The sequence below is a fragment of the Ursus americanus genome, chromosome 8 (genome assembly GCF_024610735.1).
Source record: "Ursus americanus isolate L20-20 chromosome 8, mUrsAme1.1.p, whole genome shotgun sequence".
Classification (NCBI taxonomy): Eukaryota; Metazoa; Chordata; class Mammalia; order Carnivora; family Ursidae; genus Ursus; species Ursus americanus.
This window is the reverse complement of record NC_142134.1, coordinates 59,424,140-59,450,195: the sequence shown is the minus strand read 5'-3', so window position 1 is coordinate 59,450,195 and position 26,056 is coordinate 59,424,140. Positions and strand designations below refer to the sequence as shown.

General features: G+C 37.4%; 1 protein-coding gene and 1 pseudogene across 5 annotated transcripts in view; one reads left to right on the top strand and one right to left on the bottom strand.

Moving 5' to 3' along the window:
* PCDH7 (protocadherin 7) overlaps positions 1-26,056 on the top strand; it is a 409,428-nt gene that overhangs the window by 61,034 nt on the left and 322,338 nt on the right. The window contains exon 2 of one of the 5 annotated variants that reach the window (XM_045799282.2): positions 2,361-5,638. The exons of the other annotated variants lie outside the window; for them this stretch is intronic. Within the exon in view, the coding sequence (XP_045655238.1) occupies positions 2,361-2,438 (78 nt within the window). The 3' untranslated portion in view covers positions 2,439-5,638. Of the gene's footprint in view, positions 1-2,360; positions 5,639-26,056 lie in introns of those variants that run through there. 5 annotated transcript variants of the gene reach the window in all.
* LOC123793454 (uncharacterized) overlaps positions 22,355-26,056 on the bottom strand; it is a 40,834-nt pseudogene continuing 37,132 nt past the window's right edge.

Here is a 26,056-nt window from a genome sequence, read left to right as displayed (position 1 = left end):
AAAACCACAAAAACACAAAACTTGCTCCTACATAGTTAATTTATGAAATGAAATTTATGAAATGTTATTCTTCAATGACATATTAATATAAGGTTTCATTAGGCTGCATGGCTGTATGGTGACTTTATTACTTCAATGCATTCTATTTCTTGGGTGTGCTTTTAAGTTAAAAGTATGTCAAGTCTTGAAAATAGAAAATGAAATATTTTGACACCTCTGATTTCCTAATGTTTGTTTTTATTACTTTACTTGTGTATTCATTTATTAAAAACCTTGTAGACAAGTTTACACAGTACATTTCCTTAGAGAAAATTAAAGAATGACTGTTATATGGGAAAGATTAAAGAGAGAGGTAGTGAAATTTGAGAAATTTCAGGTGGATAGATAAGTTAAGACAGAATTATGGAGGGAAAAACAGGAAACACAATATGCTAGTAAAGAGCATTTGCTGCAATTCGAGAAAGATCTATTCCATAATCATGTGACAAATAATGAAAGTCAGCGATAACCTCATGACTTCCAAATATTAAAATTAGATAATAGTAATACTATGATGTGACAAATAATATGATTTCCTTAATTAGCTATTCTCAAACATGCATTCATTCATTAAACCAATTTTCACTGAGGGCCGACTATGTGCCAACATTGAGAAATGCAGCGATAAACAGAATGGAGGTGACATTTGCCTTCACAGGGCACATTGCAGCCTTGAATAGGATGTGAGAATTAAATGAGGGACTTCACGAAAGTTAAATATTTGATAAATGCTATCACAACACATCACGTACAGCAAGAGTACGTAACAGGAAAGTCTAATGTAGTCTTAGCATGCATTATGGCTACATCGTTGTGGTTGGTTTGGGAATAAAAACCAATAAATGAAACTTTCAGATATTTAGCCTTCCCTTGTTTATAAGCATTTTTGAAATGAAACGTGCAGTCCTATAGCTTATGTAAAATAAGATAAACTACGTTCATCTTAAACTTATAATTTAAATTATGAAAATTCACTTATTACTGATGACTTGGTCAATGTGTTTTGCTTGTGTAGTTGGCCAGAGTATCCCAGGTTATGTTAGATTTTAGAGCTGCTACAGAAAGAAAGAAAATATTCTTTTCATTTCTAGGAAAAGATAAAAATTAATTTAAAAAATTAAGACATCTTAAAGCTGCTTAAATTTACACAGCTAATATTGATAATCTGCAATTAGAGCAATGTTTAAACATTTTCCACTCTTGGATATGAACAACTAATTTCAAAATTAGACATTACTTGTTTTGGCTTTTTTTTACACCATTTATTTTTAAAAATGAATTGGTCAATTATTCCATGAAATAAATAATTTACTTCTTTTCTAACTTTGATTCTCGTGTCCTGATGCATTGCTATATTGGAAATTAGGTGGAATATTTCTCTTTACTGATTCTAATTCTTAAAGATAAATAATTTGGTAGTGAACGATAGCATTTTTATTCTACGAAAGTGATTTTTTGTCTTTTTGGCAATCTTCAAATTTACTAGAGGTTCACTAACATCAACTGTACCTTCAAAGTAGAGGACGATACTCTGTACCTGCTGGCACTGAGAGCAGAAATCAGCCTATTGGTCAGTCTCAAATTCAGAGAAATATTTAACACTATTTAAAACTGGCATTAGCACACAAATATTCTGAGGGAATATTACCATCACTTTTCTTTGTGCAACTAGACACAAAGTTGGAAAACATTGTCCTTTTAGGGTCAGGACTTCGAAAGGTAGAGTAATTCATCCTTGATCTGAGATCAGCAGACCATTTGTTGATAGCATGTAAGTTGCTCAGATTTCTGTAAAGAGACCGTGAGCTCTCTGAAGATTGTGTTTGGAGATAAGAGAGCTACTTTGAAGGGTGTGAACACTCAGGTCAAGCGCGCATCCCTGAAATCTTAGGAACTTGTAAGTTGTAAAAGCTGTGACAACAAAATTACCATTTCATTCTTCTTTTTATTTGTAATATAAACAAAACCAGCAACCCCCACTAGCCGGCCACCCCTCTTCTGGTGACATTTTCATAGCTTTGAGAAGCTTGAAGCCTGAAACACAATTAATTCAATGTTTCTTTTACCATGCAAATATCTCTTGTCAGAGATAGCATCCATGAAATTAGCCAGCGGTATTGATTTAGATGCCCCAGGGTTGTTAATTGTAGCTAACGGTTATGTCTCTATGACTTCTGAAAGAGGTTATGGCCATTGCAGATACGTCTTAAGGAAGGAAAGAATGCCAACAGCCAAGATGTGCACCCAAGCTTTGGAACTAGGCTAGCAAGACGCTACTCACATCCCTGTAAAGCAGACATATATTTTTGTATTTTTTATAGGTGGATACAGTGCAGACCACGAACCCCCCTGGCCACATTGAGGAATCGTGTAAAATGAATGTATGTGCTCGTAAGTGAAACACATGTAACGTTCCAACTCAGTGTGTTGGATCCTAATAGACTTGAATTGTCTTGTGTAAAAAGAAATCGATTCCCAAGGGGCAGGACCACTATCTGATAAAAATGAAGCTCTGATTTTGAAGAAAACAAAAATGGACTTAAAATAAAATCTGCAAAAAGGAATCCAACTATTCTTGGCAAACAAACTGAAAAAAAATCAAGTTCTCAATGTGGAATAAAGGAGGGATGTGAGAGAGGTTTTGCAATCTTATCAATTACTGTGGAGAAACAATCAAATATCGTCATACTCAGGAGTGTGAAAAGAAGAACAGGAAATCTTTTTCCTTTGGTTCGCACTTGAATGGACTCAAGCAAAGAGTGGAGGCATATCCCGTTACTGTTTATAGTTAACAATGTGGAGATTAGTATAGATGTGATTTCATTTGCCTTGCTTGAACTAATTGGATGCATTTTGTAGAAATCACCTGAGCCTGGGCTAGGTCAACAAAGAAAATGGAAATGTATACCTCAGGACTGAATTCCGGGAAAATTAGACTGTTCAATGCTATTTAATAAGGCGTTACGAAGAAATACTACTGCCAGTCAGGGAAAATGAGAATCTAGTGGACAGGAAAGAAAATAAAATTTAGGTTGTTCTGATACTTGTTGAAATATAATTTATTATGGTGTAAAAGCAGAGGATAGATAACAGTATATCTCACAGATATTTTACACAATTTCTGATTGAATTTAGGGTAAACCACGTAAATGTTCAAGGAATGTATGGCCATTATATCATAAGATACTGGCCTTTAAAATTTGTGATCCTATGCATTCATGTATGCAGAGGAGGGCTTTTTTATTTTGTTAAGGATGAATTGCATGCAGGAAGCACTTCTTTGCATTATAATTACTTGCTCACCTAAAGATACTGTATGAAGTCTAATTTTTGTATGGGTACGAGTGTACGTGGATGCCTTTGTGTGTGTGCATATATAAGTGGAAGGAGATAGAATTTAACGGTTGACATCTGCACTTTGGTTTGTTACCTGGAATGTAAAGAGGTAGAGTAAACTGTCTTAAGCCATTTCATATGTGTTATCATTTTTAAAGATTATTATTCACAAACAAAGCCATTCTGATACAGAATGACTACTGCAAAGGCTCTCCAATGAAGCATAATATTTATTGCCCTTGAGCCATTTAAATTAAGATGGTACCAGTGTCTGAAAATGAGGGTAGACTCCCCTGAAATCAGTTTGAAGACAGTTGGAAAGTCCTATTATACTCCTTCAGGCTACTTCACTCAGTGACAGAGGATGTGACTTGTGGATGTCCTTATAGAAGAGATTTGGGAATATTTGATTTTTTAACTATAACTTTTTAATCTACCTAGAAGCTACAGGTTTTTTTTTTCACTTTTCTTCAACCTAAATTAATAATAAGTGTTCATATATTAACATAGATAAGAGAGTAAATATTTAAAACAGATTGACATATTTTTTGTAGTCACCATGTGCCATAATAATTTTGAAACTATTGTTCTCTGGTATTTGTATTCATTTCTCTTTATCTTGCTGATTAACTTTATAGTAAAAATTTTTACCTCTTCTTTCTATGTGACAATCAACTGAAATTGGTACCCTATCTCTACCATTACAGGGATTTTTGTCTTTATTTATGCTATTATAATAAATTATGTCTATAATCTATATAATTCCATTGTATTGAATATTTTTCTGTGACCAAAACAATAAAAAAAAGCTGCTTTATAAGGTGACTATATTTTCTATTTTAATAATCTCTTAAAACATAATAGGACGTAAAGTATGCTCCCGTTGCAGGTTTTTGGAACATACTCATCACATCTTCACAGCTTGAGAGTGAAGAGCTTAGCCACTTTAGATAACGAGAAAAGGTTTGACAGAGATAATTTCGAGGGTGTGAAGAGAGAAGTACCCTGAACTGACTCAGGAGTTTTGATGCCACATTTTTCTCTTCCACTAAACAGCCAAACCCGATGAATTAAGTTTTTTGAGTTTTTTGGTGCTCAGATTTCTTATCTGTTAAAGGCTGGGTTTGGATTGTGCTGTCAATTTTTAGGTCATTTTAATTCTAAACTTAGAAGGTTTCAACAACTTGGAAAGATTACAGTGCGACACTTAATACTGATCATATTAATACTCAATAGTGATCATTAGTATTAAGGGAATCCCATGCTGTTTTCCACTTAAATTGACCTAAAGCTGAACACATGCCTGAAGAGCAAGGGAAAATACTAATTTACAGTTGTTACTGTTCATCCTTAGTTTGACTTAATGGAAATATGTACTCAAGTATCAGTAATCATGTTCTGGGATCAATAGATATCTCTAAGTTCATTGAACCAAGAGGCGCCCAAGTACAAAATCACTCAATTTGTAACAGAGAAAACCTTTTTGTTGTGCGCTGAGTTGAATGCATTCCCTGGCAGCATATTAAAGTGCCAGAACCAGTTTTTCTTGCTCTTTACCCCCCAAGGATTGATCAGCACATGAAGGTCTCTTTGACTTCAAAGGCATTCTGGACTCGGATCAGCCTGGTTGGGTTCAGAGAAGGAATCACTAGCCCCTGATGTTTACGGCCATGGGCTCTTTCATCCTCTCGTCCTTTGCTTAGGAGAAGCGACAGGCAGAGGAGTCTTGCAACTGTTATAATTTCAGGATTAATGTTTAGTCACAAAATGCCTCACACAGAAAAACGGTGCTTTTATTTTAGCTTCCAGCCACTACTCCAGCTGGGAAAGGTCAGAGAAACAGTATGAAGCAAAATGAAAGCATACGCAGGATGTCAATTTTGGGAGGAGGGTGCACACTAACTTGCAAAATGGTGTCACTTTCAAAATCACAAAAGTGGCTTGGATAAACTTCAGGGAACCTTGTTTAGAGAACTGGACACACTGAATGTTTTTTTTATTTTGGTGAACCTTCTGGTCATTTATGGAACTGATTTAGGTAATAAAGTTTAATTTTGTCAGTTCATTCTTTATTACACAAGATTACAAATGTAATCTACCAAGCCTCTCCCATGACCCACTATAAGTAAAACTTTCACTAAATATAAAAAAAAACCTTTCAGAAATATTATTGAGGAATAAAAGACTTGCTATTCGTTTTAGTTCTAGTTATAATTTTTTATGCTATTATTCCATTTCCTGGTTTTGATAAATATAAATTAGTTGAACTGATTTTAATATTTCTTTGATAACTATTTTTCATTAATTTTTAATTTTTAATGTTTTTAACTTTATTTTAATTCCAGTGTAGTTAAAAACAGTGTTGTGTTAGTTTCGGGTGTACAATACAGCGCTTCGACAATTCCATGTTTTACTCGGAGCTCACCAAGATAAGTGTCCTCTTAATCCCCTTCACCTGTTTTGTCCGATTTACGTTTCCAAGAGTCAGCTCTATGCCAACGATGTATTAATTGCTCTATTTAATATTTATATCAGCCTCATGAAGCAGATACTATTATTGTCATATCATCATTTACAGATGAGGAAAATTAGGCACAGAGAGTTTGGGTAAATTTGCAGAGGTACAGGACCGGCAGGAGGTAGAGCTGGGCTCTGAGTCCTGCCACTGCGGTCTCAGAGGCTCCACTCAGCAGGTGCATCAGGAAACTTTCGTGCCAAACACTGTAAAAGATGGGGGTGCAAATTAGGTTCTGGGATTATTTCAGGGTACAGAGGTGGATTCTTTTGGTTCTTTAGATCGCACATCTGTTAACGCGAGTAAGGCAGATTCAACATGCATGACTTAGATGTGAAAGGCATTCCGAAGTTCTTAACGCACAGAAGTATTGGATAAAGATGGAATCTGTGATAGAAAGTCTGCTTTAAATATTGGAGACAGGGAAGAAGACATTCTTTTCTAACTTACTTGTCTTGCAGGTTTAAAATATGTTACCACATAGCATCTGCATAAAACATTGTTTGAAAATGAAGACTGCTGTGGACTGAGGCGAGTAGCAACTGCATTCTTTGAACAAGGAGAGCTCAGGGTCTAATGGGAATTCCAAACACACAGGCTAATTATTACAATGCCATGTGCTAAACGAAGGACTATGATAGTAGTTAAGAGTGCATTGTCTGCAATCCAGGTTGCCTGGGTTTGAAACATGGTCCATACACTTGACAAACTGAATGGCCTCTGAACAGATAACTTGGCTCTGCTTCCATTTCTTCAGATGTAATATAAAGTTAATAACAGCATCTATGTCATACGTCAATTGTGATTACTAAATGAGATTTAGCCAGGTAATGTGAGTATGACCTGACAAGAACTCAATAAACGCCGGCAATTGTTAATTTCCTCATTGTTGTTTAATAATTAACATATGAAGAGAGTGTAGTTGTTGCTAACCGAGATCGAGATGTTCATGGGCTAAAATAAATTCAATACCGCTGTCACTAGCGAAATAAAAGGCACCTCGCAGAGAAGGTAACTCCAAGCCCTCGATACACTTCATATACTAAGGCGTGAAACTCAGCGGGTACAGGGTCTCCAGGGGGATTCCTCAGTTCCTGGTCTGCTACTCAAATCTTAGGGCGCTGTGAGCTGTAATTTTTTCAAGCATAGACAAGTGAAGGAAGCTGTGAAAACTGAAATCAAACCTGTCACAATCCAATGATGAAAGTTTCTAAAAGGTCAAAGAACAATTTTTGAAGGATCACTTTATCTATAATCGTAAGGGAGTATAATTTTCCCCAATTATTAGTAGCTTAAAAATTGTGAAACTGAAGAATGATACATTATTTGTCAGATTATCATAAGAACTAGATGATGCTGATTATAATAACCAATCCATAAATAAGTAGCTGTTATTCTTTGCAAATATTTAATAAGTATCTATTTTATATGATGAAGATTCTCTTTTCCTTTTTTTTAATAAAGATTTTATTTATTTATTTATTTGACAGAGAGAGAGAAGGAGAGAAATTCTATCAAAGGTCTTCTATTTGGAAGTGTTTTTGCAGGGGGAGCTGCAAGCAGAGGGAGAGGGAGAAGCAGGCTTCCTGCTGAGCTGAGAGCCCAATGTGCAGGCTGGATCCCAGGACCCTGAGATAATGACCTGAGTTGAGGCAGACGCTTAACCGACTGAGCCACGCAGGTGCCTCGGACTTTTTTTCCAAATTCCTTTATTAAGCAGAAAGTGTGCTTTGTAATAAATACTAAAGATGAGATTTGAATGTGTGAAATATAAACAAAATAAGCACTGGCTGAATTGGACTGGATAATATTTAACGTCTAGAAAGTCAGTGGCTTTCATTTTAAGCATTATAATTGGCCAAGTGTACTGGAGAGGATGAAACAAACAAACTATCATTAAAAATGCTGTTTTACCTATTTGAAACTATGTGTTGAATAAAATAGATCGATTACTAATTCTGACAGGAAAATCTCACCTCAGGAGCAGCTCTGTGTTCTTGGGAACACACAGCATTGCTCGTGAAAACATGAGGAAGTTATATTTTCATTTCACAGTTTAGCAACCAAGCATCTGAAAAGAAACAAAGTCAATTACAGATTTTTATTAGGCTATACATTTCAGTAATTTTTACTTTTATCATGAAAGAGCTGGCTACTCTATATTTTTATGGATATTAATACTGCCATAATAACTTACCTTATGCTTCTTTTTGTGAATTTCTAAGGAGGAGTTAAGATTAATGTAATTAAAAATGAATACCTTCCTAGACTGTATCCTTAGATGTTAGGGGGGGAAATGAACATGTCCTGTTTTAAGAGATTGGAGTTTTGAGCTCAGCCTGTTTTCTAATTGCTACTGCCCAATTGTGCCAGTGGAAATTCTGTTCTGTCTCAATAGCAAGCAGGTGAGGGGGACACAGGTCTCTCATCTTTCTTCTCTCTGTGTCTAGCTGTTAAAAAGGTGGGTCTGTAAGGATCTTTTTTTTCTCCCCTATGTGTCAGGCTCATGAAAGAAGCAGACGTTTGGTATATGCATTCTAGAGAGATCAGAAACTGGCTGCCTCCTGATAATACATTTCAAGTGGATAGAGTGTATTCTAACGTTATGCTGGTTGACTTTTTAAAATCCCTGCGTGTTTATTATATTAAAATCTGCCCTGTTTTGAACCCCAAGTTGAAGCTTGATTGTGAAAGGCATGTAATTGAAAAAGAAAAAATCTATGTTAAGAAAGACACCGATAACGTGAAGGAAACAATTTTTCCCATGAGCCTTTTTAATAAAAATTCTATGATGGCTAGTCACATAAATGCTTTATGATTTGGGTGGAGAAGTTTGTGAAAATGTTTATGAGGATGACTTCCAACTAGTCCTACCTTAAGAGAGGTTCTATTCAAACGAGTATCACGGATCTGTAAATGCAGAATCTTTTATCTTTCAATTAAACCATTTTCAATACTAGGAAGAAATGCAACACGTATCTTGTACCAAGCCTCCCTAGTAATCATGTGCTTTTGTCATCTGAGATTCACATTTGGATTAAAGAACATGATTAAAGGATTCTAAATTAGTGGTTACCAAGTTGAAATGGCACAAAAGTTGAAACAATCTATTTCATGCAAGATATTGCTTATACCAATTAATTAGCAGTTTAATTAGCATGATGTTTCATGTTGTGACCTAAGCCATTGTGCTCCCAATGGGTCTAGTGGAGACAATGAAAAAAAGAAGAAAGCTTTAGGATTGTTGATGGTTATGTCACATGACACCAGAATTAAAAATAATTTTTCATTTAGGGATGCCTGGCTGGCTCAGTCAATAGACCATGTAATTTTTGATATTGGCATCATGAGCTCAAGCCCCATGATGGGGGTAGAGTTTATTAAAAAAAAAAAAAGTTTTTTTTAAATGCTTTAAGAAAATAATTCTTAATTCTTAAATAAAAGAACATGCATATGCTTTTTTTCCCCCTGAACTGAGAACAGATTTTTTAAAAAGCATTTTTATGGCATGAAATACTCCCATGAATTAAAAGCATATCAAAAAACTGAATGTGCAATAGCATTAAATGAACTACATTTTAAGCAGCAAGTGACCACAAATAAATGCCTAAAGGCTTCACTTAGATAAAACAGAAGTACCTCTCACAATTTTGAGAGCAAACATAAAAGATATGTATTAGGGCGATCATATTTTTGAATATATAATGCGATTCATAGGATTCTAGTAAGGGCCATTGAAATTACTTACAAAGGATTGCATTTTGGAAAGCCACAATGGAACTCTGCCTTTGGACGGGCCCGAGCAAAAAAAAAATATGCATCTTAGAAATAATTTATCAAGTGCATGACATGAAAGGGGTCTCTTATCCTTTCTTCCCTCCCCAGTGAGGACATATTCAGATTGTGTGTGTTTGTCTTTATTACATAAAATGGAAGTTTCTGTCGAGCCAAAGACAGTCATCTGCCAGCAGATTGGTTCTGCCTTTTAACAACAGCATAAAGAATGGACACAGTTGTTATGAATATTGGGCTATAAAGCACAACAGACCTTCTGGAGGTGATTTTCTCTTCATTCCATGCTGCTGACAATTCAGGACATGCAAAGAAATAAAATAATTTAAGGATCTGACCAATGTCCCTAGATTTTGTCAAGCTTTCTTTCCCAATCACTGAAATCTGTTGGCTTCTTTCATGGCTATATAATTAGGCTATCCGTTCCCTTTGAGCTTGCCTACTACAGTAGGTCCAGAGGGCTCTTTCCTCCCTTTCAGAAATTGTTCCGTAGCCTCTTTTGGCAGTTAATGTATGGATGCCATTTGGAACATTGCTGGTTATTATGTCGCTCACAGATATTTTATTGTACACAGAACTGAGTATTTATGGAAGTCTAAAGTCTCTGTTATGCAAAACCATATAAAGAGAAAGCTGTTTAAGTTTTTTTTTCCCCCTGACTTGTTCCCTTGTCTAACACATCAATTCAAATTGCTCCTTTTTCATTTAGTAGAAATTGTCTGTAAATGGAATAGAAAGCATATATAAATTATGGAGTTATAATTGATAATATATAATCACTTGTAACTTCTACTTTCTAAAGCAAGGACAAAGATACAAAATAATTCAGTAAACATTTGTGCTAGGATGATCACAAAAGTGTTTCCAAGATGTTCCTAAATTTTTCTTTTTAGTTTCATAGTATCACATCTTCAGGCGATCAGAAAATTGCAATTTAATTTTTGCTCTGATAGTTACCTGGTAAGGATCTGATCTGAGTGATCTTTCAGTTTGAATTGTATTTACTAAGAATTTGAATTGCTCTATTTTGTCCTCTCTTGGATTTCCTATGAAAATATACAATTTAAAGGTATATGTAATTCATAAATTAAAAGAATGCCAATTACGTACTAGTCTTTGAGACTTTGAGCAACTTACTTAACCTTTCCTGTATTTAAATGAGGATAATAAGAGTCTTATAGCATCTTTAGGCCATAAGGATGAATTAATACACCATATAAGTTATATGTCATAGAATAAGTTACTATATACCATTTATTACAACTGCCTGGCATAAAGTGAGCCAGTATAAATAACAATACTATTAAAGAAAGGCTCAGAAATGTGACACAGGTCACATCACTTTTTACTAGTTGAGTGAAGAGTCCAGAAGCAGTTTTAACGCAATACAGGATGGTGCCTGCCACATAGCGGGTATCTCTAAGTGTTATCTGATATTAGAAATAGACAAATAGGTTTTCCGGAAGTCTTGTACTAGTCACGAGTTAGGCTAGGGTCCAAACTGCAGGTGTATCTGACTTTAAACCCTGATTTCCTTAAACCTTTGCAGGAATCTATTAGGACTATTTGTTGGTAGAGACTTCACACCCTTAATGAATAAGCTTTCTTTTTAGCATGGCTTTGAAAAGATGTTTTTGAAATTATTTAGAAAATGCAGACATGCTTACAACACATGAGAATCTAACAAAAAAAATGATCAATTATCAATGCATACTCTGAGCTTTTTCTATAAGTATCTCTTTGGATTTAGAAATTACTAATTAAGGGGTGCCCGGGTGGCTTAGTCAGTTGAGCGTCTGCCTTAGGCTCAGGTCATGATCCCAGGATCCTGGGATCAGGCCCCACGTTGGGTTCCCTGCTCAGTGGGGAGTCTGCTTGTCCCTCTCCCTCTGCCCCTGCTCATGCTCTCTCTCTCGCTCACTCTCTCGCAAATAAATAAATAAGCAAATATTCATGAAAACAAACACTGGGAAATATGCACCAGGTTGATTATTCATTTTCTAGTGGACTTCAGCGGGGTATTTAGGTAAATGCATAATCCCACCTCCACTTCTACTTTCTTTGAACATCTGGAATTCTATTAATCCAGGGTGTCAGGCTGCCTGCAGAAGCACCCTCTGCACAGTGACACGCTCTTCTCAATTATTGCCATGTCATTTGGACTGCCATTCAGCTTGTTTAACTGTGAGGTTTGGGAATGCTTTATTTCAGTTTCCCTCTAATATTTTGCTGCAATTTTTTCTATTAACTTATTTGAAGAGATAGGTTACCGTCTCATCTTTAGATTGACTACTTTTCATGTAGGCTGGTGTAAGGTCTACCACTGTCCTCCAGTAGTTGCCATTTCTTATTGTTTAGTTGAATTTGAAATTGATACTCCCCAATGACTGTTATTAGAAGTTATTCTACTCACTGTGCCATCTAGCAATATTGGATCATAGCAATATGCGATTTTTTTAAAAAAAGAGCTTTCTCTCTCTCTCTCTCTGTGCTTGCTGGTAACTGTTCAACACTCTGAAATAAAATAGATCACGGTTAGGCATGGAAACTATAGTTAACTGCTATTAATGTTTGTGTACAAATTACATACAGTGGGTTGAGATACTACATTGAAGGCTGAAGTATTACTTAAATTGCTGCCCAAAGTCTTGCAAGGAGAGGACAACTTACTTACTGCTTCTTAGGCCATGCTTAGGAACACTTAGTGCCTATTAATTTCTAAGAAATAGGTTTCAGATTCCTTAACTGAGAATTATATTCCTCTGACTCTAAACCTCCTCTCCCATTTTTACTTTCCATTCTTCCTTTTCCCTGAACTCTGTGTTCCAGCTAAGCCTGGTGATTTTCGAGGGACTTTACCTGCTTTACACTAGTTTATTTTTGCCTGTACTACTACTTCCTCCAGCAATTCTCTGTCTTTCTAATTTTACATGAATGAATCCTACCTTCCCTCTTTTCCTGGTTACCAAGTTGTTAGTGCTAATTTCAAGCCACTTTGTGTGATTTTTATGCTACCTGAATCTTCCTATCTCTGATGATGGAATATTTTGTGCATGTAAGTGCCTATGCATATTATTTCTTTCCTACACTATAATCTCTTCATTGGGAAGGTCCTAGTCTGATTCATGTTTATGGTCTCCTTCCAGTTTTTAGCAAAGTGCCTTGCTTATAGGAGATAAGCAGATGGGTGCTTGATTGAATTCACTTGATGCTATAAATGTGACTTTTATGTGATTCTAAGGCATTCAATAATGGGTATAAATATTAGTCACTCAATAAGTATTTATTGAGTTCCTACACTCGATTAGGTGGAGGGGATATTGCATTCCTACAAAATATCAAATGCTGGGTAACACAGGTGAGGTGATACGCGCATACTTATATACATAGTATATCGCAAACCACATGAATGCCGTTAGACTCTCATTCCTCTGTGTTACTCAGGGTCTACTCTATTGCAGGAACTCCATTGTCAGGAAGATACATATGTGTTTCCCAGATGTGAGAACTACATGGTGCCGAAAGGAAGGCACGTCCTCTGGTGGCCAACAAGTGGGTGCCAAGGCAGGGTGGTGTCCCAGGAGGCTGGAAGATAGCTCAAAACGTATAAAGCATTAGGTTCACGTTATGGAGATACAACTTGATGCTGGGAGAAATGGGAGTCAGACAGCAGAGGTCTTTAAAGACAGGGGAGTGGAGACCCGGATTTGTTAGAGGAGTACCTTTCAGAGCAGTGCGAAGGAAGCACCAGAGAGGAAAGAGACAAATAATCCTAAAGGGGTTTGGGTTGCACTTTAACTGAAACGTATTTCTCGGAGACTCGGAATGCTGTGCCGATGAACTGTCACACTTTATGTGGACTACGAAGTCGTGGAGACGACTGCTCTCTTTGGTCATTTCTTGGCACCAGTACAGTGCTCTGCCCTAGGGACTTATTTCTTTAGTGGAGGAATTAGTATAATTAATACCAAAAGAAATACATCTTAATGCATGGTTTCTAAAATCAATATACGCAAAACCCATTCTTGGAACACGGAGTTCAGTTCAACTTGAACTGTTTATGTGTGACAATATGGCAAGTCTGTTTTGAATATAAAATTCCTTCTCTCTAATACTGTCAAAAGAGACTTTCCTTGATGTTAAGCTGTGATCTCAAATGAAGTCATGCCTTGGAGGCTGTCTTGAGGCTGAAAGCTAAAGAATCATCACTCATCAAATCCATGGAATCCATTTTTACCTCCATCATTGCCGGAACTCACTGCCCAAGTTCTAGGTTGATTTTTATTTCAGACCTTATCCAGAAGTATTTTTATTTTTATTTTTTTTTTAATTTTGCAGCATATTACTAAAGTATTTTCAATGATTTATGTTTGCTTTTTGTGCTTCATGGTTTTAAAGAAAAGGAATTTATGCCACAAATAGTGCAGATATGATTTTCACAGTCCTGTAGTTTATGGGATTTGCTGTTTTCCTTTGAAAAAAAATCCATAGAATTTCATTTGTAGTAAGACAGTTCTGGCAGTTCCATGACAGTGAAATTTTAAGGATCATCAGTATTGAAGGGCACAGGCTGTGGAGTTACTCTTTCTCCCTCTCTCTCTCTCTTTTCACCTTTAATTCCAATTAAAAGATATTCTATTAGACTACATGCTTTCTTCCTGGATGTCTTCTGTCTGATCTTTGACTTGCAATCACGGAAAGTCAGATTCTTTCTGGTAGAGCTGAAAGGGCCCATAGCCTGCCGGGGGTTATCTAGGGTTTCAAGAATTTAGAACCCCCAGTCTATGAATAATGATTAATGTGTGGTACTTATATTGTTAAATCTTTCAAGAAAAGTGTCTTGTAAAGTTAGTCTGTGTTGCTGAAGCCATTCTTAATATTCCTATAATGCAGATGTTGCACATACCATGTGTATGCAAAGTGTTTCACCCACGATTCTATATATAAATATCCACATTCGTAATACACAATTTTCAAAATACCTCTTTTATGCTTTATCATGAAATTTATGTAAAATCCTGTATAAATCTTATTCAGTATACTTTATCATATAATTTTTTACAAGAGATTGTATTTTTGTTTGAAATTTTTACTGTTTTTGATAGGTTTCAGAAGGAATGTCATCATGCCTTTCATGGTGCTATTACCTATGGTGTGACAATTTAAAATTTTCTAGCTAATATCAGTATGAAAGGGTACAATCTCTGACATAACATATTGCCAGAATATCTTATCACTGGTTGTAGTTTAGGATTTTCTCAATGCTTGGTTTGCAAATTCAGAATATAACCTTTATTGATATCATCAATATTATATATCAGGAATACTAATGTCTGTGTTCACTCATGTACTGACCAGCTAAAGGGTTAACCAATGGAGCATAAAGGTATAAAAGTGTTAGATATTTTGGAAGCACACATATTATCTATCTATCTAGATATCTATCTAGATAAAATGTTTTGAAATATATATTTCCTTCACATACACCTTCCATATATTCAAATATATATTTAAATATGCATTTATATATATTTCAGAATGTATTTTTCTATTCTGAAGATCACCAGAGGGAAACAATTACTTGATAATAATTATTGAATACATTCTTTAGCCCAGAAAGTGTGCTTGAGGGTAGGAATGTAAATATGGGAAAGATACTATCAATGCTTTCAACAAACCAAGAGAGTCAGATGTGTTTTAAGTGCTATAGAACGACAAAGTTAAAGAGGGAAGGTGAAGACATTTGGGAAATGTTTCATGAGACAAGAAACTTTTTTGTTGAACCCTGTAAGAGTTAATAGTTCACTTGCACCAAACAGAGAAGAAAGACATTTCAGCTGGAGAAGATATCATGAGCAAAGTAATGAAAACATCAACATTCTTTGTGTATTGGGTAAAAGTCACATAACCCAGTGTGGTTAGAGTGTAGGAAACATGGAATGGGTGACTCAATATGAACTGGAAAGAGCAAATTGATTCAGCTCAAGAAGAGCCTTGAATTTTATGTCTAGCTATTTGGGTTTATACTGTAAGTATTCAAAAGTCACTGAAAGTTTTCGAGCAAGGGTATAATACAATAAGTGTTTTAGAATGATGGCTCAATCAGTGGAAGGGAGGACAGTTTATAGTAAAAGTGCTAGAGAAAAGGAGACTGGTCAGGGGACTAGTGCAGTCTGATAAAGCCTCATCATGTGATTCTGACGCATGCTGTGGAGACAGATCAAGATGTGTATGGACAGAAGGATGTAAAATATTTGGTACTTGATTGGAGGTTGGAGAAAAAAGGAGAGAGAAAACAGGAATGAGAAAGAAGCTTGGTTCAGATTTTAATTTTGAACATTTTCATTAAAAGGTAGAATTTGGGGGAAAAAGTGAAATTTGAAATGTAGGAGAGTAAGATTGGGAAGGGCAAGAATTAAAGAATTCATGTACATTTAGTGACAGATGACTCCATACAAGTAGATGTGTTCCCTGGAGAATACAGACAGAGTGAAAACAGAAGGAGGCAGAGGGCCAATCTTGATAAGCCATGGTAAGGATAACATAAAGGAGAACCCAAGTAAATGTGGAATCTGGAGAAATTGTGTGACGAAAAGCAAAGATGGACAGATTTTCAGTAAGAGTGGAGTAGACATACTAATAATAGCAATATCAAAAGTTATAATAATAGTAAAAATGGACTTACCTGTTATTAGGCACTGGATTTTACACTAAAAATATTACACAGATTAGCTCATTTAGTACTGATAACACAATTTGTTTTCAAGCAGTAAAAACCAAATTTATTACTTAATATTTAAAACAAAGATAGTTTTGGGGACAATGAGCTGGAGCTCTCAAGGAATTAGTGGAGGATAAAGGAATATGCTCAGGAAAAAGAAAAGTTTATTCCAGCTCCAGAGGGTGGAAGTAAATTCAGGGGTTTGTAGGAATTGATAAACTCTCTCTTTCAGATACTACTCCTGGAATGACTTAAAGCCAATTATGTTAATGTATTTCATCACTGTGCTTACTTTTCAGACTCCAGAGAGGGAATGCCCAAATGTCCTTTTGGGGTGACATATCAACCTTTTGGTTAAGGGAAGGCAACACACTTTGAATAACAGTCTTACCAGATGGAATTCAGTAGGTGAAAGGCAATTTGTTCAAAGGAAACCTGACTGTCCTTAAAAGTGACCCATGCATTCCCAATTTACATGTGAAGGAGCTAAATCTTAGAGAAGTTAAATACTTTGCCCAATTTTAAGCAGTTAGTCAGTGAGTGAATTGATATTAAAGCTAAACTCCCAGCATTCAGAACAATAAAATTGAAGAGTGAGAAAAGACTCCTTTATGTAGCATTTCTAATAGATTCATCAGCATGGTGGCCAGGTAAGAGTACATCAGGTTTCATGGAGGCAGTTGTAAGTAAGCAGAACAATTGAATGCAAGGTATTTTGCCAAGAATTTTTCAGGAGAGAAAAGGAAACATCAGTTCGGTAGTGAAAGAAATGAGGAAAGATCTTTTTTACAAAATAGGGAAATTTAGGTAGATTTATAGGTTGAAAGAAAGAGGTTTATAGGTTGAACAGAAAAGAGAAAGCCCACTGATGAAATAAGGTCCTGTCAGAGGCAGGAAGGAGTGAAATCAAAAGGTCAAATGGATAAAATAATGAGGGTTCTTCAGAGCTGCAAAATGAAGTTCCAGTGAGTGAAGATGCAGGTAAATTTGGAGTAGAGGAGGGAAGCCACAATCTTCTCAGCAGTAGGAGGTGAAATAGTGTGTTGAGGTTGAGGGGAGCATCTGAGGAGGGTGTGGTGGGAACAGCTGCTCTGTGGAATGGGGAGAAGAGCCAAGTAGGAGTGAGTAACAGGGCTGCTAAGTGCTGAGAGTTCAGCTGACATTGGAAATTATAAATTTGTAGCAGAGTCAATCAGCGTGGTTATTCAATTTTCTCAGTAACTCTTGGCAGTCCAGGAGGAGGAGGAGAGCAAACAGATGGTGGTATGATTTGGTAATGGGATTGGCAAGGCAGCTGTGAGAGGAGGTCAAAGAAGGGAAGAATCAGTTGCACCCATGAAAGTATGGTGTCAGGGGCAGTCAAACCAGGAAGAATTGGAGACTGCTAGCAAATGGAGAGGCAAAGCAGTGGAGGGCATCAGCTTTTGAAGCCTAAGAAAAGCTTTTGTGGGCCTGAGCAAGTGGGATCCGGGATTAGAGGAGAGAATTTCACAATTATGCATATACAGTAGAACAGCTTTTGTTGAGATGCAGTCCATTTTGTATCTATGGGTGTGGATTGTCAAAGCTGAGCAGAAGTGATTGTTACTAGAATATCGGGGGGAAAGAATTTTGAGGCTAAATAGATGAGTGACTCAACCAAATTACCTAGCATAGTGACAAGTGATAGAAGGAGGGGGAAAAAAACAAGCCAGTTGCCAAATTAATCAAGTGAATTGATGAAATACTTGTAGATGACAAGCTTTAGAGAGAGTTAGACAGTTTGATTGTTGGGGTTTTGTAGATACAGGACTTGTTGAACTAAGATAATAGAACAATGTCTCAGAATAGGAGAGGAAGTCCAAAGGGAATGCCCTTCTTCCTTTTTTTTGCTCTGAGATAGGAAAATGATTACTGTATTCAATAGTGTTCTGATATGTGGTAAAATCTATGTGAATAAAACTTAAAACTCATTGCAAGCAATTCCCATTCGCGGACACTTAATTTGCATTTACCCTAAGAGATGTTCTAGTAGATGACTTTCTTCTTCTCTACGAGGTCATGCTAATTTTCATTTAAACATGTGGTTATAACCTATCTTAAACACAAAGAACCCAAATAACCACACACACATACTCACATCTTGACTTAGCTTCCACCTCCAGCTGCAGCCTTGTGTTTCTGATCTCCTTCACCCAAACTTGTCAGAGTGTTGCCCATGTGGTCAATCCCCACTTACGCACATAGAAAAGTTTTTTAAATCCACCATATGGGTCTTCAGTCCTCTCCATTCCACTGACGTGGCTCTGTCAGGGTCATCAGAATTCCTAATGTGGAATCCAGTGGTCGTGGTCAATTCTGTCTTCCTGTCTAAGTCTTGGCATTTGGACCGTTGTTCGCTCCCTCTCCCTTGATTACTTCATATCACCGTATTTACTTGGTTGTCCTCTTCCATTGCTGACTACGTCTTCCTAGTGTCCCACGCTGCTTCGACTAGATGTCTAAATCATGCAGCACTCCAGGATTTTGTTTACATATGTCACCATCTCCAACTTCCCCCTGGGATCCATACTCAGCACAGCCACCTACCTGGCTTTTCCATTGGTATAGGCAGGAGTACACAGTGGTTATACGGTAGCTTCTGGCACCACATTCTGCTTGGCAGACTAGAGCAAGGCTCTCCATACTTTTGTTTTCTTATGTCTAAAATGAGAAGAATAAGAACTACTTCCTAGAGACCTTGGAAGAATTAAATAAGTAAACAATATAAGTTAAATATATATGTGTTTGTGTGTGTGTGTGTGTGTGTGTGTGTGTGTGTGTGTGTGTGTGTGTGTTTGGAAATGTACTTGGCTTGGAATAAGTGCTCAACCAATGCTAGTATTAATGTTATCACAAACACAACAGATCAAAGGCAGAACCATTGCTTTTTCCCTCAAATACCTTGATTTGTTCTCTTCATAAACCTTTCTGAGTAAATAATACTGATACCCACTCAATTTGTTCAGGGTAAAAAAAAAAAAAAGAGATCATCCTTTGCTCTTTTCCCCCTTTCATGCCACCCCAATCCACCAGTACTTTCTCTTACCTTTACTTCAAAAATCTATATCAAGCCTCATCACTTTTCACCACCACCTCATCTTCTAAACTGGAGCTCAAGCCACCCACATCTGCTGTGTCTCTGATTGTACTGAACCGGCCACAGTACAGTCTCCTATGGAGTGATCCTTCTGAAGTGTCAATGCAAATATATCTTTCCACTATTTAAAATTCTCCAGTGGATTTTCATTGCAAGGAGAATAAAATCCAATCTTCCAAAGTGTTCTGCACACATGCCCTGGTTGGGAACCAGTGTGCCTCAGAGACCTCAGCTCTTCCACTGTCAGCAAAACCACTTGGACCCTTTTTTCTGTCACTCAGGCCATAAGATTTTCCCTGTCAAAGCCTTTGAATGGGAAATTAGGCTTTCGAAATGTAATCCGAAAGCTCAAATACTATATATCTGGATTCTGGTTGCTTCTTTAAAAATCCGATGAAGCAAAGCGTTCTGACTCAGTATTGCATTCTTAGACCTAACCCAGCACATATTGTCACAGTCTTCATCGATTTGTAAAAAAAGGAAATTTAGTGATTCCTGGCATGTTTTCAAAATGCCAATGGAGAGATTTCTGATCTTGAATATTTTGTAAATTCCAATGTGAGACGCCTGATTAGAGCCTAAAATTTTGGAGACTTGCAAGCAAGAAAGGTCTCAACCCAGGTTCCTTTTTTTCCAAAAGGACGAAAACATGTGCAGTGGCAGTGGGCTCTCAGGGGAGCCTATAGTGACATGGGCGGTTGCTTTTCTCAGCTGGTGTGGGAGGGAGAGGGGGCAGGCACTGAGGCGCATCTCTGTGTTGGTGTCTGCAGAAGATGAGTGAGCTGCAAACATGTACAAAGGCTGTGGTATGGATAGAAGAGATGCCAATACTGACAACAGAAGCAAACATATTGAGAAGGGGTTAAATGCAATTATCAATCATTGATTGGAGAGAGAGAGAGTATAATTGATAGATTCCAAATATCACAAAAAGTCACTTTAAATTGTTATTTCCTGGTCTAAAATATTCAATAGGGGGGAGCCTGGGTGGCTCAGTCGTTGGGCGTCTGCCTTCAGCTCAGGGCCTGATCCCAGCGTTCTGGGATCCAGCCCCACATCAGGCTCTTCTGCTGGGAGCCTGCTTCTTCCTCTCCCACTCCCCCTGCTTGTGTTCCCTCTCTCACTGGCTGTCTCTATCTCTGTTGAATAAATAAATAAAATCTTAAAAAAAAATAAAATAAAATATTCGGTAGGGTTTTTTTTCAGACGGGTTAAGATGTTTGAATAATTGTTTTCTGCTTCTTTATTGACAAGGAAAGCAGAAAACTTTTTCAGGGCATCCTGTTGGAGTCTCCCCCTCTATCTTCTTATTTTTTCCCCTTCAGGATAACTTAGGCACAATTCCTAAAAGAACACCAGTTGGCCAGTTTCCATCTGGCATCCTTCCCCTCTTGTTTTCACTGAAAAGTGTGGAGTCTAGTTTTTAATGCTATTTCTGACTAAATTCAAGCTTTCAGTTCAACACCCATCCTCCCCCTGTTTTTCATATAAGCAGTTACCTCTTTTTGTGGGAAAAACAAACATAACTCCGGACTCTAACTGGGTAGAAGCAGATAAAAACAAATTGTAGAAATATGGGCTCACTAATTTCTAGTAATCTTTTGTAGGCTTTGGAGTACAAATGTGTCATGTGAAAAGTTCCGTCTGTGCAGAAGAAATTGAGTGTTTTACACACAGATAATTAGAAAATTGTCAAGACATATGTTGCTTTTTATGAACGTTTTTATATTTATTGTTTTGCAGATGATACCAAAAATTATCATAATGCTGAATTATGAAAAACCTCTCAACTTAGAGGTCTTCATCAATGACTAATTGCTACTATTTGTAACCGATTTAAAAGCAAATAAAGCACCCATCTGGTAATTCTATTAATGGTTTCTATATTAAATGGCTATTGGTCCCCAAAAAGAAAATATGCAATTATGAAATATTCATATTTGACTCACTATTGGAAAGCTTACAAATGTATCTGGAAAAACAGAGTTTATCATTTCTTTTCTCATTCCCTATTAAGCCTCTAACCTTTTAAAAAATCAAATTGGATTAATGATGTAGCTACATATACTCAACAAAATGGAAAATTAAAGGAATTATCTAAACAAATTAAGATACAAAAGGAATGTTCAAAAATTAATAATTTGGGTACCAGTATCAGCCTCCCTCCCGCCCCGAATTCTCTGTGTTTTCCACTATAGAACTCATGGACCTTGAACACCCAGGGCTCTGCACTAAAAGGGGGAAAGGGAAGTGCTAGTTCTGATCCTGCTAATTTCAAACTCTGACCTGGAGCACAACCCCGCACTTCTCCAAGACTTCATTTTTGCAGTGGTCAAGTGGGAAGAACCTCTCTGCTAGTTTTGATTTTCTTAAACTTTGAAAAAAACTTTAAACTGAAACAATTGACTGTTTTATCTTCACATTTCACAGTACAAATGAAAATTGCTTTTTTTTTTTGGTTCTACTAACTCCCCTGCAAAAACTGTTCTCTTTGATAGGAAGGGGGAGCAAGACTTCCTTGTCCTGTTAGAAAACACCCAAGGTCATAGCACCATGATCTCCTGGGGAAGTAGAACATGTTATATAAAATGATATAGGGACGACTGGGTGGCTCATTCTGTTAAGCATCTGCCTTCAGCTCAGGTCATGATCCCAGGGTCCTGGGATTGCGTCCCCAGTGGGACTCCTTGCTCAGCAAGGAGTCTGCTTTTCCCTCTCCCTCTGCCCCTCCCCCAGCTTGTGCTTTCTTTTGTTCTCTCTCTGTCTCTCTCAAATAAATAAATAAATAAAATCTTTATTAAAAAAATGGATACAAAGAGGTTCCCATCTCTCTTTATCTGTCTGGTTGAGTCACTCCTGGCCAGGTGGGCACCCTCATGGGAAGGTGGGAGGTCTCATCACTGGGGTCCTCAGCATCACTGACATGTGGCCTCCCATAGGCAGCCTCATTCCAGGAGCTGGTCCCACAGCATCATCCCAGGAGGAGGAGGGCACATCATTGGCATCATGGGAGGGCCCCCCCATGGAGGGTGCTGGCATCATACCAGGGCGAGGAGGACTCAGGAGACTTGGGGGGGGGCAGGATCATTGCCCCTGCAGGAGTAGGAGAGATCTTTTCTTGTCGAAATTCAGCGGTTCTGTCGATCAGGCTCTGTGCCTGCTCTTCCATCCTTTCCTGATACTAGCCTTTCGCATTCTCGTTGTGTTTCCTCCCACTGCAGTGTGTCTTCCTCACAGATGGGAGACACACGGGCGAGGTACGTGACGCAGTGGTCACCCTACAAACCGCTGACCGCTGCGTCCCGCGCTGCCCGGAAATGACCTCTCTGCTAGTCTTTAGTGCTGAAATGAAGAATTAAAGAAATGAAAAATGTGAACTGTTTTGTAAAATCAGTCCCTTAGAGAAGGCAGAGACGGTTATCACACGCGGGCTTCTGAAATAGGACAATCTTTAACGTCCATCTAGCCTGAAATATCTTCTCGCTGAGGAGGAAGAAGGTGTAGAATTGCTCCAGCTCTGCTTTATTCTGAGCTTTGGTCCCTTGGAGGTTTGTGAATATTCACTAACCTCACACCTCCTGCTGCACGGGGGCTTTGGTGTGGACCCGTAGGGAGAAGCCAGTTCTCCTGCTTGCTTTCCTGCCTTTGAACCCCAGTGACCCTCTCCACAGAGGCAGAGTGGGTGGGTCTGGTTTACATTATATATAAGGCGTGCTGTGCCCCTGGCTCAAATGTTCTAGCACCTTTTCTGATTTCGTGAGGCCATCTCACACCTCTTTGCCTTTGTACGTGCCTGGAATGCGGATTCTCTTTTTCATTGTTCTTCAGTATGTAGCTCCGGTCTGTACGGTAGGGTTGTGGGTGACGATTTTTTTCTTCTTTATACTTTGCTTTTTTAGCTCTCTTTTCATGACTTTTATAGTTAGAAATGTCATTTGCTGACTTTATTAAGAAAAACCCGAAGTTCCTCACTTGCAACCTAAATCAGAGTCAGGAGCCCCTCAGGTGTTTCTTTGGTGTAAATGTTCACCTCTCCTAATAATGATCTAAATGTAATGCAAGGGACTACTTGTCTCACTGCGCTGAGATCTGCTGTAACATATCGTTCTTCATACCTGCTACGGTATCTGTAATAGACATTTATTACATGTCAGTGAAATGAGTGAGTATACAAATAGTTTATGTATGTAGTTTTTTATTTTATTTATTTAGTTGACAAAGAGAGAGAGAGTGAGCAAGAGAGCAAGCACATGAGTGGAGAGAAGGGCAGAGGGAGGGGGAGAGAATTTCAAGCAGACTGCCCACCGATTGCAGAGCCCATCGGAGGGCTCGATCTCACCATCCTGAGATCATGACCTGAACCAAAACCAAGAGTCAGACACTCAACCGACTGAGTTGGGGTTCCACCCAGGAACCCCTGTAGTTTATTTTAAAGTAGTAAGTAGACAAAGGACAATATTAAATAGCTAGTAATTAATTAGATCTTCAGTTACTGTTATATCCCACATACAAGTTCTTAGTTTCTTTCTGTGCTTTTATACTCATTGGAAATAAATGATATAAATAAATTTTATTATTATAATGAATACATAAATGTATAATAAATAATCGATGCAAGCTCTTGTAAATTATAATTTGTAAGACAACGTCTCATTCTGTCATTTCTTTTTTGCATTTTTGTCTTGAGACTTATGGCTAAACCTTAGCAGTCAAGGTAGAGGCTCCATGGCGATATAAGGGCATGACTCATAAAATACAGTGGCGACTTTTTGAAATGGATTACCACTAGGGATAATTTCTAGCTGTTTGGCTATTTTGAGTCATACCTGAGGTCGGGACAGCTGAATACATCTGAATGACAATCAGAAGCTTCACACATTCCCCTCAATGGGAAGGATGCTGTACCCTCTACTGAAAAGAACATTTCTTTCAGAGTGGCAATCAGTGGCATTGGGTATGAGTTGGCAAAGATAAGCACAATTTCATTCAGGTTGAATCAATAGATATTTACTGTATACCAAATAATTTATGAGTCTGTAGTTATACAGAAGTGGATAAGACCTTGGCTCTTTCTTTGAGGAACTTACGAGTTTTAGGGAGGTAAAATATAATCAATTACCTATTAAGAAAGGGTGAAATATTGACCAGCAACACTTAACAAACATTTCTTAGGGGTTGCTCTTTGCTTGGCACAGTGATGAGTACTAATAAAATGCTTTGGGGATAATGTAGTGTAGGGTCTTTAACTCTGGCGTGGGGTGGGGGGCACTGAGGTAGATTCGTCTTTCCCTGGGCATGGTATGTAAATACTTTGGACCCACAATACTTTTAGGAACCCATGACAATGTTTTAATTTCTTTTAAAATCAGAAGAAAAACAAGGACCTTTTAGGTCAAATAAAATGTTTTAATATGCAATATTAACATATTCATCTTTATATCAACAGAGTCATAATATATATTTTGTAAGATTTTCCAATGATGAAAGTGTTCCTCAAAGACAGAAAAGCCTCGGGTCCATGAAAGTCACACTGTGGCTCTCTCTGGAGGCAACTGGAAGCCAGAAGGGACTCAGGAAAAGATTTAGAGCACCTGTAGTGGGCCTTGAAATAATAATACCATTTCACTAGGTAGAGGACAGGTGAAAGATTAGGCAAAGCCAAGGCCCAGACGTGCGAAAGAGTAGAGTGAAATAATTCAGAGGTGCACAAATCACATCCCCTAATTAAAGTTTTTAGTTCAGTGGACAGAGGCAAGTACATGAAAAGGACAAGTTATATAAGAGATGATATGTGCCTATAGCAAGAATGGGGACTAAGACACTTGCTTCTTAATCTTTAAGATTCCTGAGAATTAAAGCTTTATAACTAGATGGTCTAAACAAATACAACTGTTTAAATGTCTCCCATTGTAAAATTCTCAATTTTCTGGTCCGTGACATCTGTTTGGGAGGAGTGTGGGTGGTAGTATGGCTTCAAGACTGTCTTCAAGTCCTAAAGTCTTTATACATTGGTACCTATGAGTTTATCACTCTTTGTTTTATCATTCTCCATATATATTTGGAGAATATTACCAACAATATAACATCTCAAAATTACATTTAAAATAATGAAATCACTTTTCCCTCAGAAATTCACGCAGGATTACTTGAACACTCTGTCAGAATATGAATTTTTATGTATATTGGGTACAAGTGTTTACTAATAAGTCAATAAACGTTCTAGGGCAAATTCAAAATCGAAATTTGACAGGTGAGTCATATCATGATACATGCCGGTGAATTCTGTTAAACTATTTTCAAAATTTTAGAGCATAAAGTAAAATTTCAGTCTAGCATGAACTGTTGTTTTTATTCTATCCCTGATTTAATCAGTTCCTTGAAGGGTATGCTCTCCCCTCATTTTCTAAACCCTATTCTCAGTACTCTCTTTTCTTTCCCCTCTTATTTAATGAAGGGAAAACATTATTCATCTAATTTACTTTGAAAGAATAACATTAAGGCTACTTACATTTTTCTTATTATTATAAAAGTGAAT